Raw genomic sequence first — 14,331 nt, 5'->3', positions numbered from 1 at the left:
TGGGATAAGCTATTTCTTTTTTTTTTTTTTTTGACAGAGCCACAGATGATGCGCTTATACAATCTTTCGAGAGCCTGGCTGTCATTTGGGCTTTCACCACCTTCCTTGTGAACTGGTCACGATGCCTTCCTATTACTAAACGTTCATTGTACAGAGGCTAGCAGGCACTCCTATCATTGTCTTCGTCACCTTTTTTGCAGCTGCTGCAGTGCTTGGCTGACCGGTGATAGGGACATGCATGACGTTATAATCATGCTCCTTTAATATTTCGTTAAGACATCGGCCTGTCTGGTCTTCCCACATGATAGCGGCAGGTAATAGATCACCCCTTCCTGGCACTTTACAAATTTTTTGGCCCGCCTTTTTTGTAGCCACGCGGTTTATCGTTTGCCGAATTAACTTTCCTGACCAGTCTGGACAGTCGGTTAGGGGCCAAAAAGACGTCGACTCCGGCATGCTTGCCAATCTTTTTCAGGTTACGGGTATCTAATGCATATATGGCACAACAACTTTCTCTTATTTTCTGCTGGTGTGTTTTTCGCCTTTCATCTCAGATTTTACTCTTCTCTGTACTTTTTCTGTCACAGAAGTCTGAACGTCGACAGGGTAACCGGCCTGTGTCAGGCTACTTACTTGGTTGTTAAAGCTGAGGCCCAGTCTGTGCTCACATGTCTTTTTTTACAACATTGTAAAACACTGAATGAACAATGGCTCTTGTTACGGGCTTTGGATGGCCGAATCTATATAGAAGAATTGGTTTTTGACCACAGGACTCAAACGTCCAACAAACACGGGATGAGTTGAAGTGAAGCGACGGATGTAAAAACTTAACACAATCATTTTCTGGCACGTCGTGCGTTAAGGCCATTAGATTAAGGTACTTTAAAACACTGAACAGACATGTTTCTTATCCTGTCCTGTTTATCAAGCTGTAGATATGGAACATCGTCACCAACTCGCTCAACAACTCACCTTGTTGGATTATTGAGTCAGAGAGCATTTCGGTCATGTCTTCGTGCCGTGGCTAGTAGCACCACCTTGTGCGCTCAACAGAGTAAAAGTTCATGCAGTGACGTGAACGTTTACTGCTGCTGAAGTCAGTGTTCTCACTTTTATTCGTGGGAGCCCGCCGCGATCTAATGATCTCCCAGGCAATGACGGCGGAAATGGCCGCTGGGGCCCTGCTATAAGGGCACTATACCTTTCTGTATATCCATCTGCCTTCTCTTTTCGAGAATAAAGGATTTCGATAACAACACCCGCCGCGACGGCTCAGTGGCCAGAGCATTCTGCGGCTGAGCATGAGGATCCTGACTGCGACTAAGCGTTTCAATGAACGCAATGTACTAGGTATGTACAATTTACCTATCGGTGCCAATAATAATAGAACTCAGCAAGATTGAATTGACCTGGAGCTCCCCACTATGGAGGGCTATGAGGCGCTACGACGTATTTCTTAGGAGCTACTCTGGCAGCCTAAATCCAATTAGTCGATCTCTTTCGTGAGCAAGCGCACCTTGGGCTACGTTGCTGTTGCCGACCTGGCTGCTTCACGAGGCGTAACTGCCCCAATAAAGTTGAGTCCTAATGTACGTTAATCAGCTGCAAACAAGAATAAAGATGAAAATAAAACAAAATATACCAGGCATATGCTTGGTTGCTAAGCCATGCTGATTGGTAAGTTCGATGCTTTGTGGTGCTCAGTGGTTTGTAACGGTGTATGCGCAGTTGCATTCCTCGTGGTGGTATTTTTTGTTTGTTTACGAACAGACAATAGTCAACATTTGCCTGTTGCCCGTCCATCATTTGTCCATACGCATGTATTTTTTTTTTCTTTTTTGCTAAACATATTCATTGACTTTGGCCCAGTTCCACAAACTGCTACAGTCAAGTACACAAGACGGTACCAGACGGTGTACATGCTGTTGCGACATGTAAGGTTGCTGTAGAAATAATATGTTTTTTTTTTTGTAATATTGCCGATTTTCACCAAATATAGGCGGCACCACATACGAGCCCAAGATGGCCACCATACGGAGGACTCCTTCTACGATCAACCGTGCGGCGTAACATGTTTCCTTGACTACACGACACAATTGACTCTGTTTCACTTAGGATCCGCTTCCAGTGTCAAATAACCCCTTTTTTTGTTAGTAGGTGTAAAGCAAAGAACCGATGAGAAACTGAGATATTCGCCTCTGTCTGCAAACGCCCGCTGCGCAAGCGGATTCGCTCGCGATTGTCGCCCACATGCGATGTCAAGATCGCCAGCGCTGACTGTCTGCGCGTCGGAAGAACTCACAAAAATGCGACCATGTTTCGGGTTTGATGCCACATTGCCGCAAGTTAACAAAGGTTTGCGGAACCATTACATAATGCTCAAAGCTATAGACGGTTCACGATAGTTTCACGTTCCACAGCCGGCTGCTATAGGATTTCAACTCGGCAAGCTTACGCTCTCTCAGTAGAATAATTCACACCTGCCTAGACTTTCAGACAAATTACACAACTGTACCAAAACAGACACAATCTTTACCCCCACCCGTGTAAAGGGTTAACGAGAGCGGAGGAACGCGTGTTTCTTCGCCTCCTTACGAACACCATGATGTGCCCGGCGTCACTTGAACACTTTGACAGTGCCTTCTCCGGGGAGTGTCCGTACTGTGGGGAAATGTCCTCGGACCTCTTCCACATGGTGTGGGCGTGCCCCTCAAACCCTGCCTATGCACCTAACCCAAACCCCACCCAGAAGGACTGGGAGGCGACCCTACTCGCCTGCTCCGACCTGAAAGCCCGAAAGGCGTTGGTCAAATTAGCAATAGCGGAAGCGGAAGCCACTGGGGTCCCCTCCACCTAGTGTTTGTGAGGGCAAGGGCACTAAGCCTGACCCCAGAGCAACCTCCATGTAACTCTCTATTTTTAATTAACGTTTTCGCCACCACCACCCTCTGCCATTTGCTGGTTTGGTTTGTGGGGTTTAACGTCACAAAGCAACTCAGGCTATGAGAGACGCCGTAGTGGAGGACTCCGGAAATTTCGACCACCTGGGGTTCTTTAACGTGCACTGACGTCGCTCAGCAGACGGGCTCCTTGCTTTTCGCCTCCAGCGGAAAGCTGCCGCCGAGGCCGGGATTCGCGTGTGGCCAGTAAAGCAAACAACGTTCTCTCAGGTGGAGTGCATTCGTGAGCAGACTTGTTGAGAGCGTTGAAGCGGTGGTGTGCTGCGGGAGAAATCGTAGCTATGTTTAAGACAATGCGCTCGTTTTTCGCTTTTATTTCTATGAAATATCACTTGGACGTAAACACTGACCATGAATTTTGAGCACCTGGTGCAACGTCCGCTTTGTTTGTTCTGCAGAGCATATCTCGAGCGCATCGAGATAAGCCTGATCATGACTGTATACGTTGTGGCGGGTACTCAATACATCGACTCGGGGCATGCTCTCGGAGGCGCGCGATGGCGTTGAACAGTAGACGCGGGCTCCTGCTTTCATTTGGCGGTAATCCAATCCCCAAGCATAACACGAATGTAGCGTAATTTGTCACCGGATCTAGCGTGTAAACGTACCCCTTGCCGGCGAGATAACTCGACCTGTCTTTTCTCAAATGCGGTCACCTCTCGCAGCTCTGGTCTTTTCAGTTTGATGTTTTATATTGCGAAAAAAGGTGTTTAGCAAAGTGTCAGTAGGAAACTATGAAATGTAGAGAGGAAAAAGGAAACAGGATACCGGTTCGCTAATTGAAGCATGGGTTACGACGAGGCGCAATTTTGCATTACGGCCGTAATTGCAGCTGTTAACCGCGACTATCACCGTATACGTTCAATTAAAAGGAACCAAAGCTATAATTGCACCGAGTACTTACTTGGAAGGAAGAGGTCATCTCTCTGAAATTTCCGCGAACACACAGCCATCGATGCTGTGATTGGCTCGCCAGTTCGCAGTTTCTGCACACAGAGATGGTCGCCTTCCCTTCGGAAGGATGGCAGTGGAAGGCATTAAAATGATAATCCGCGCGAATTTCATCCCACTAATGTTTGTTTTTGCCAAGACGCTCCGGGGACCACTTGAAGGTGCAGCACGCAGGGAGGATATGCCGAGCGAGTTCTCCGTCACCGGGATCGCGGTGGGGCCGCAGTGTGGTGTTGGTAGCATCAAAATCACCAATATTTCCATAAGAAATCATGACAACGATATGCGAATGTGCCGATAAAGCACTCACAAAGGAAACGGTTCCACGTGCTGCCGATCCTTCTCAGCCTAGTTCGCAGCAGCGCCGCAGCGTGGCGTCGACTTCGATGATGAATAACTTTATTAACACCCTTCAAGGAAAAGATTACACCCATTTCAGCAGGCTGGAATCCCTTGGGATTCAGCGGTGTCCGGGGCCAGATGGATGATTTTTGTTTGGGCGTCTTTGTTTTGGCTGACCATTAAAGCCTCCCAGGACTCCAAACTCCTGTCTGGTTCGTTGTATCTAGGGCATGTCCACACCATGTGTATCATACCTGCAATTTCGTTACAGTGTTTGCACCGCGAGTCCTGTATAACCGGATGCCATCTGCTTAGTGCGAGTGGGTTGGGAAAAAACCCTGCCTGCAACTTTCTCCATATAACCTCTTCTTTTCTGCTTAGAATATTGTCCGCTTGAGGCAATGTCTGCCGTTCTAATCTGTAATGATTTAGAGTATCATGGCATGTTTTCAACTCTTCGCTCTGAAAGGGCTCTTTGATCGACGAGACCACACTGGTATCCCGATGTGTAAGTCCCCGGGCCAGTACGTGCGCTGTCTCGTTTCCGAGAAAATAAGCAGTGGGCGCTTAGCTGTCGCTCCTCTCGTACCAACTTGTTTCTCTGTGCGGCGCGTGCAGATTCGGATCGTGCACCAGGGCCCTCTGCCCAACCGGCGCCAGTCCGACGCACCCGCCGCCGAGCTGTACCTGGGCGACATCCACAGTGACGTACGAAAGCGGCTCTCGTACCGGCCCACCTCGTACCAGCCGCCACTGCTCGAAGCAAGCGTAAGTTTCATAACCGCGCCCAAAGGGACGCTCGCATTCGATGGGACGCGCACTGCTTTCGCTCGAGACAGTAAAATGCTAAGCTGGATCAAAAGAACGGGCGTCTGAGCTTCTGCTGTCGCACAGGGCAAACAAATAAACACATGCTTCTAAAATCGTCGATCATAAGCTATCCGGCGGTGAGTATAATGATTAAGTTTTGAGGCACATGTGATCGCACTCCTGCTGTGCGTGACGTCTGAGAAAGCTATAACAGACAAAAGGAGTATGCCGTCGCCCCACCAAGCAAAACCAGGCTTTTTTTTTTTTTTTTTTTTTTTAATACGGCCATGGCATACGTCTGGCTGACTGGAGGTTAGCATATATGATGGGGTTTTGATTGCGAGCTGCGTAATCAGCTGTCGGAGGCGTGCTGTCGCATTTAATGCAGGAACGCATACTTGGCCTAAGATCTCTTGACTTCTGAGCCCCAAATGAAGCTTACACATTTTTCTATAGCCGTCGTCTGGCTGACAAGACTGTCTCTGGTGGCTAACACAATGGATCAGGTATCAAATTAACCGGACAACATGACAGGCACGCTTTTAAGGAAACATTTACCGCATTTCCCTCACTCTGACAGGTGTTGACTCTCTATATAAGCTACGATCAAATTGGTGTACTGAAATTACCGACCGTCGGAGGCATAGTGCTGCCACCCGTTCAGCATGCGCCGAATTTTGAGCTGTCAAGTTCCGTCGCTGCCCGCAAAAATCGCATAAAATCTCTTTGGCGATTTAGGACGAATGTTCAACAAGTTTGACTTCTGCGGTGCAAAGCTCGTCTGGACAGTAATTTAGGTAAGCCCACCTGTGCAGGAAGAGCATGCCACTAGTATACTAAAAGCAAAATACATGGCCGCGTAGGCAAGGCGATACAGTGTCCGTGTCACCCTTGTGGAAGTTTAAAAATTAGAAAGGTGAAGAACGAGTACCAGACGGGCAAGAAGAGAGCCTCGATGTAGGAAACCTGCAGTGCCCAGGAGGCGCTAACATTGTTCCACTGCGAGCCTTAAAACTGCTTCCATGAGGCGCTTGGGCCGCTAATACAGCGGCTTCCGTGGGCAATCAGAATACATGCACTTACTCATCAGTTGCAGCTTTTCTTACTCAGCAGTGAGCAAAATGTGTACGCTATTTAAGTTCTTCGACTCTAGCTTTCGTTTACCGCAATTAAGATCGAGTATATAAGCCCGATGGGGAGACAACATAAGAGTTTGTGCAAAGAGTTTTTGCACAACACTCTAGGAAAAAAACACCGGCTGAAGAGGGGAGTAACATACACGTTGGTTCCCAAATCGAGCCGTTATTCCGCGAGAGGAGCAACTGCGGCTAGAAGCGTGCCGTGTGCGAATTTTGAGGATTTATGCTTAGCCTTACCTTGAAAAAGACTAAGGAAAGGAGGAACGAGAAAACCAACTGTTCATTTGATCCCCGTTCTCCTCCTCTCTCTTCCCGTGCCTCTTGAGGTGCGCGTTTCTGGTACAGAGCACACGTGTTTCTGGGTCGATGAAAAAACGTGCATCCTATATAGGATGCACGCTTTCGCATGCTGCAAACATACCAGCATGTGAAAGGCAGGGGAGCCTTGGCCTATGCAAGACCATGCACACTATACAATAGGTAATTGCACTCCGATGCGCCTTTCGCCCGCGAATTGGCGAGGGCGACAATGGGAGCACAACTGCCTATTATTGTGTCCTGTGGCGAGAGATTCGTAGAATCACAATTACTCATTATAGTGAGCATGATCCTGATCGGCCCAGGGCTAGGGTGCCCCGATGCGCGTCTGCTCTCCTCCTGCAAGCATTTTGTGCGATGAAGCATAACCAAACCAGGCGAGACACAACAAAGGCGATATGGGAGTGGTTTTCACTAGAAAAACACGTTCAGCGACGAAATTGGCCGATTTTTCCCATAGGACAAATGCCTCTTTCAGCGTCGCGGAATGAGCGGGCATGAAATCACTGCCGGTCGGAATAGGTCGGAGTAGTCACATGACCTTCCCCTTACCGACACTGCTGTCTTGCTTGCGAAGCAGTTGCAGCCGCTGCTCCTTGGCCATTGGCCATCTTGGCGCCTCTTTCAGGCGGCGGTTCGCTTGTTTGTGTCGCCGCGCCATTTTGTTTTGCGCTTTGGAGGAACGATCTCGACGCCGATATCGACGCTCGGTGCGTCACGGAAGTGCAGCGACATCAGTCGCGAACCATGTCTACCTTTTTGCGGTAGGTATACTGCATGTTTACTATGCTTGGTGTGAACTTTCTCTAGACTACTTGGAGTGTTGTACAAGCGCAATGGGACGTGCACTGCTTCGAGCGGACGCTCATTCATGTGTGGCTGGCGTGCACTCGTAGCGGTAATCACATGGCTACATAAAGCTTTTTGCTGGCATTCGTTAGCACATAATAGAGGACGTGCATGTTTTCACTTGTGTTTCTGTGCAGCAGCCTTAAGCCATCGTAACTTGTGCGCATGGCACAAAAAGCTATGTGCAACATTTTATGCTCGGGGATTATGGTCGTTTATAGAGCGTAACACTCATGAAAGACGTGGAAGATCCCCCGTTTGTGTTTTTTTTTATTTGTGGCAGTAATCTAACCTTGAAAAATTTACTTATCACGCCACTGACATGTCTCATCACATCTTGATAATTTACACACACACACACACACACACACACACACACACACACACACACACACACACACACACACACACACACACACACACACACACACACACACACACACACACACACACACACACACACACACACACACACACACACACGCACACACACACACACACACACACACACACACACACACACACACACACACACACACACACACACACACACACACACACACACACACACACACACACACACACACACACACACACATATATATATATATATATATATATATATATAGAGAGAGAGAGAGAGAGACATGGTTTGCTTGTTACTAATGGGCCAGAGTTAAATTCAAACAGGATGTCACACAACTTTCCCGATTATCTATTTTATTCCAACAGTTTCGAACGGTAGGCCGTCTTTCTGCACTGGAAGAATTCATTCTCAATTCTTCCTTGAAGAAGGACGAAGGACGGTATATATATATATATATATATATATATATATATATATATATATATATATATATATATATATATACAAATGCCACAGTGGTGTGTGCTCGTGTTTCTTCTTCTTCTCCCCAGCTTCTTCTTCCTTTCTGACGCCCCGAAGCACGTGGCAATATATATATATATATATATATATATATATTACTTTGCAGTTGAAACCGCATCGGAATGGAACTGCCTGCCTGGTACACTGGTGCTTTCCGACTTCACAAGAAAGCTATAAGTACTGTGCAACAAAGGTTGATTCTCAATAAATAATTTGAGCCACACGCCCTTGAAGGGCAGGTTGTGTTCCTCTGCTTGAAGGCGATGTTAGTAGTTGTACAGAACTTCATGTCTGCTTACTTTTTTGCTTTTATTGATGATGCTGACGGTATGCTACAGCTAAGCTTCATTGATGTTTTCCTTTTATTTTTTTAATTCCAATTGTTTTGTGCTTCTGGTATCAAATAATTTGCTACTTATGGGCGTAACCTTTGTTTTTCTTGCTATTGTTAGCATTTCATATCGGGATTTCTGCATTGTCAACATCATTTGGCTTCATGACTTACAATGTAATGTGCCCCTGTTCTTCCCTCTCTTCCTTTTATTTTTCTTTGCGTCCAGTCCTCATCCCTTCTACATTGCCGACTGGGCCAAGAGGGTAATTGAGATAAATAAAATGTTTCCAAACTGAAGCTTATAATGCATTCATGCACCGGTAATTGCGGCTCAGTCGACCGAAGCTAGCATGCCCGCAGCGGCCGAGGGTGACCAGTCTGTGGATAAAAAGTTTGTAACAGGGGTTTAATAGTCACTCCTTTCATATGGATCAACAGTTAATCTTCAGGCAGTAATATTTGCTCTCCCAAAAATCATTTCTGAGGATAAACAGTTAATCCCGAGGGAGTAATAGTTGCACTCCCAGAGATCATTTCTTAGGGTCAACTGTTAGTCTTTAAGGGAGCAACATGTGCTCTCCTTAGGATCATTTTCGAGGACCAATTGTTAATCTCTTGGGGAGCACCCTGCAAGGAGCAACCGTTCCTTCTCCTCCAGTTTGCCCTTTGGAGACTAAGTGTTTAACCCCTTGCATTTGGTCCCCAAAAGGACTAACCTCACTATCCCTGTTAGTGCTTTTTTTTGTTTTGTTTTTAGAGTGAATTGCAACTAATATTTGTCTTCATAGCAGGGCAAAACTGTTTCCCACAGCAAATTTATTGAATAACTGCTTTCTGCACTCTGTGAAGGCATCGGCGGAAACATGCGTTTTTATTACTGCGAAAGCATTACTTGACTATGTGTCACAGAAAGTGTACTCAAAACTTGTCGGCACGTTTGTTTTGTTCATTGAAGAGCTAGGAGAAAAAGAATAATTGTATGAGATATAGGGCCACAAATTCTTGCAAACTACCAAATTTGCTCGCTCTGGAGTGATTAGTTAATTAATTAGAGGCAAAAAGTGAATTAAACATAGAAGTAGCCACGGGTGCCGATATTGCGAGAGGACGTGCAAAACCGCTAGTGCCTTCAGACTAAATCGGAAGTCATTAAATTTGTGGCAGAAAACCACAAGCAAGACGAATAAAGGGTGGGAATAAATAAGAAACTGATTAATTAACATGAATTTATAAAGATTGGTAAGACAAAATTTGCCGAAAAACATCTCAACAAAGGGGTGCGCTTGCGGTGCCGTCATGCTAACGCGGTTGCCATAGAGACCTCCGCCACTGGCGTCATAATGCATCCTAGCAACAACGTGACATCATGGCAGAGAGCGGCAGCGAGAGCCTTCCCAGGGTACAGTGGAGCCGCTAGCAAGGAACTTGACGGGCCTATCACAGAAGCAAAGTTCAGAGCGAAACATTTAACACAAAGTCAAATCAGCCCCGGGACCCGACGGAGTCACCAACAAAAACCTGATGAACCTAGATTATGACTCCATAAGAGCTAGCCCTAACAGAGTACATGCAGGAAATCTGGACCTAAAGAGAGCTACCCTAGCAATGGAAAGCGGCAAACGTAATCCTAATACCAAAATCGGGCAAAGCCCCCCAAACTGGAAAACCCAAGACCCATTTCCTTAACCTCGTGTGTTGGGAAATTAATGGAACACGTGATCCAAACCAGACTAACGCGTTTCATGGAGCAATACAACCTGTGGCCGCACAAGATGGTTGGTTTCCGACCAGGCGCTTGAGCACGCAGGACCTGATGCTCCGACTAAAACACGATCCAGGGACGCCAAGTAATTTTGTCTTGGGACTAGACTTAACGAAAGCCTTCGACAACGCCAGGCATTAGGCGATTCTCAGCGGTCTCCAGGAGGTCAGAGTGGGGATGCAGAACATATAACTACATAAGAGACTTCTTAACTGACAGAACAGCCTGCATTAAATTCCAAGACATTGGGTCTCCCACATTGCAGCTAGGAAGCAGGGGCACACAGCAGGGATTGGTCCTCTCCCCATTCCTCTTCAACGTGGCGATGAGCTGGGTCTCCCAAAAGCGCTAACAAACATCGAGGGGCTCAAATTTAGCATGCACGCGGACGACATTAATCTCTGCATAAACCAGGGGAGTGATGCTAGCATAGAGAGACGACTACGACTGCAGGCAGCGGCAGACACAGTAGTGGACTACGCGGCTAGTAGGGGCTTTCGTGCTCACCACAGAAATTAGAACTACCAGTCTACAACCCAAAATCGTCGAGGTGCAAGCAAATCGGAGAATTCGATATCAAAGTGGAAGGAATGTCTGTACCAAAGGCTGGCCAAATACGAATCCTAGGGCTATACATTCAAGGGAACGGATACAATGACGGGATACTAAAGAAATTGGAAGGCTATAAGCCACACAAGTCTTAGGTATATTCAGGAGAATAACATTGAAGGGCCGAGGCTTGAAAGAAAGAAGCTTGATCAAACTTATGCAGGCATATGTGATACGCCGCATAAGCTACTCTACGCCATATTTAACCTCAGAGCAGAGTAACAAAAAAAAAGTAAGTTAGAAGCACTCATTAGACGATGCATAAAGAGGGCCTTAGGCCTACCAATGAGTACATCCACGGAGAAGCTCCTCACTATGGGGGTACATAACACGTGGGAAGAAACAGCAGAGGCAGTCAGAGTGTCGCAACTCGAAAAGCTAAGCCAAACAACTACAGGAAGAGCCATTTTAAATATGGTAGGCCTGACGGATGCAACAAAAGTCGAGCATCCCACAGATATACCGAGATAACCTATCTCCCCCCTTCCTCAAAACGTGCACCCCGTATACAACGCGGAAAGGTGGCAAAAAAGAGCAGAAGCACTCAAAAAGCGCTTCGAGCCACTGGACAGTGATGCAGTTGCATACGTACTATGCGGCGAATGGGAAGTCGAGTGCGGCGGTAGCCTCGATAGTCGACAGCAGAGGTGCCCCAGTATCGGCAGTCACTATCAGAAGCCGCTACTCCGAAATAGCTGAAGAAGTTGCAATAGCGCTCGCTTGCGTGGGAACGGAAGCAAAATTCGTAACTAGCGACAACAAAACAGCCATCTACAATTACGCAAAGGGCAGTATCGCACCGGAAGCGGTGAAAATCCTAACCGAAAAACAGCTGAATAGAAAAGTTAGCTTATTATGGACTCCATGCGCACGCGTTTGTTCCTGGGAACGAGGCGGCTCACGTGTTAGCCCGAGCTCTAAGAATTTGCAATAGCGCTCGCTTGCGCGGGAACGGAAGCAAAATTTATAATTAGCGAGAACAAAACAGCCATCTACAATTACGCAAAGGGTAGGATCGCACCGGAAGCGGTGAAAAACCTGACCGAAAAACAGCTGAATAGAAAAGTTAGCTTAATATGGACTCCAGCGCACGCGTTTGTTCCTGGTAACGAGGCGGCTCACATGTTAGCCCGAGCTCTAAGAAGTTGCAATAGCGCTCGCTTGCGTAGGAACGGAAGCAAAATTTATAATTAGCGAGAACAAAACAGCCATCTACAATTACGCAAAGGGTAGCAGGCGCGTAGCCAGGGGGGCTTATGGGGTTTCAGCCCCCCCCCCTCAAATGTTTTCGTGCTGTCATGCACCGCCGACCAAAACAACTACCGGCGCTCGAAAGCATTCTGGGTTTTGTCTACAATATCTTTTTCCGGTTCGTTCGAAAATACATTTCGGCATGAACATTACGAACTTGGGGGCTACATTTCGTAGCAACGCCCATGCAGACGGAGTCACGTAAAGCCAGGAACCATTTCCGAGCACTAAGTTTCTAGGGCGTTTAGATAGCGAGCGGGCTCGTCGCGTCAACTCGCGCCGGCCGCGGAGGTGGGGTGGACGACGAAACAAGACAGGTTTCCATTCCTGCTCAGTGTTTCAAAGGCGGTATTTCCCTCGCCTTCGACTCCCCGCTTCCTCAAAATCCCTGTGTCTCTCTTTTGGGGCTTTCTTTTTCTCGTGCCTTCTGCGAATCCTCACCGTACTGTAGCAGCTCTTAGTGGTACTCCCTCGCCCTTCTCCCCGTACACTATGCTCTCTCCGTGGTTGCGCTTTTTGTTTGTGGTTGTTTTTTTTTTCGTTTTCACGCTTCTTCCTACGCGCCGAAGAGAAGGAGCTGAACATTGGCCCAGGAGCGTTTTGGTTTTTTTATTGCACCTCGTTTTTTTTCCTACACCGCTCTACGCCGCCCTACGCATCTTGCGAACGCCGGTGAGCGACCGCGACCAAAAGGCATCGAAATGGAAAAAAGGACAGCGTCATTGGCCGTTGGACGTGTACAAAAATGTAAACAAGCGTCTTGGATGACAGATTCAATAAAGCATTTCCCGTCAAAGTGTTCATTTCTTGGCCTTTAAGTTTTCATATCAGCGATATGCACTGCTTTGCTGGTTTCGAACTGATATAGTTCTAGATTTCGTTTAATATTTTCTGTACTTATTCAACAGACAGAATCAGGGAAGCATTTTCTGCCACAATGTTTGTCACATACATATATGTTCTTTTATAATAAAGTTAATATTTTACATTTGTCTTGGCAGTGCGTACTGCGTGGCATTCAAGAATTCGTTTGCAGCACCTAATACACAATGGCTATTGGCTATTGGCTGGAATTAATCATATTTGATCCATCGACAAATTCTATATGGAGGAGGACGCGCTGCAACGTGAGCCCCCCCCCCCCCCCCCCCCCCCCTGAACAAAATTTCTGGCTACGCCACTGAAGGGTAGGATCGCGCCGGAAGCGGTGAAAATCCTGACCGAAAAACAGCTGAATAGAGAAGTTACCTTAGTAATAAGAGAGTAATTACTCATTGCATCCACCCAAGGGCAGCCATACGGCTACAAAGGAAAGCTATACAGCTTTCTCAGAAACTTCGTAGTTAAAGAAAAATTCGTCCTGATCCGGGAATTGCACCCGGCACCACCGCCTTTCCGGGGCAGTCGCTCTACCGACTCAACTAACCAGGACGGTCAGCAGATCAGATGGTAGGGCGAGAGCGAATTGATCTATAACTCGAAGTGGGAATGGTGTTGGTCAAATATTTAGGGGAATCCCCCAAGGTGGAGTAGGTTTGTAATAAGGGAGTAATTACTCATTGCATCCACCCAAGCGCAGCCATACGGCTACAAAGGAAAGCTATACAGCTTTCTCAGAAACTTAGTAGTTAAAGAAAAATTCGTCCTGATCCGGATCAGGACGAATTTTTCTTTAACTACGAAGTTTCTAAGAAAGCTGTATAACTTTCCTTTGTAGCCGTATGGCTGCTCTTGGGTGGATGCAATGAGTAATTACTCCCTTATTACAAATCTACTCCACCTTGGGGGATTCCCCTAAATATTTGACCAACAGTTAGCTTAATATGGACTCCAGCGCACGCGTTTGTTCCTGCTAACGAGGCGGCACACGTGTTAGCCCGAGCTCTCTACTTCCGGGTAACCGCGTGGTGCCGCCCAATTGCCAGAACATGGACGAACGCCTATTAAATTACACAGAAATAGTCGAAAATTATAGATAAAGTAGAAAGCTGGTGCTACCACCGGATAAGCGTCTGAGCAACAAAGAGGCGACTGTGTGGTGGCGTCTACAAGTAGAGGATTACATACACCCTCTATTTGCCTACCACGTCCAGAAAGATGAGAGACAGGACGATAAA

The 14,331-nt window shown here is 47.0% G+C and overlaps 1 protein-coding gene across 1 annotated transcript in view; it reads left to right on the top strand.

Annotated features, from left to right (window-relative positions):
• LOC146205917 (protein APCDD1-like) overlaps positions 1 to 14,331 on the top strand; it is a 214,952-nt gene that overhangs the window by 134,304 nt on the left and 66,317 nt on the right. The window contains exon 5 of the mRNA XM_084590583.1: positions 4,872 to 5,021. Within this exon, the coding sequence (XP_084446709.1) occupies positions 4,872 to 5,021 (150 nt within the window). The remainder of the gene's footprint in view (positions 1 to 4,871; positions 5,022 to 14,331) is intronic.

The sequence above is a fragment of the Amblyomma maculatum genome, chromosome 1 (genome assembly GCF_055883805.1).
Source record: "Amblyomma maculatum isolate TAMU_Amacu chromosome 1, ASM5588380v1, whole genome shotgun sequence".
NCBI classification, from domain to species: Eukaryota; Metazoa; Arthropoda; class Arachnida; order Ixodida; family Ixodidae; genus Amblyomma; species Amblyomma maculatum.
Note: the sequence above shows the minus strand (reverse complement) of the source record. Positions and strands in the feature narration are given on the sequence as shown.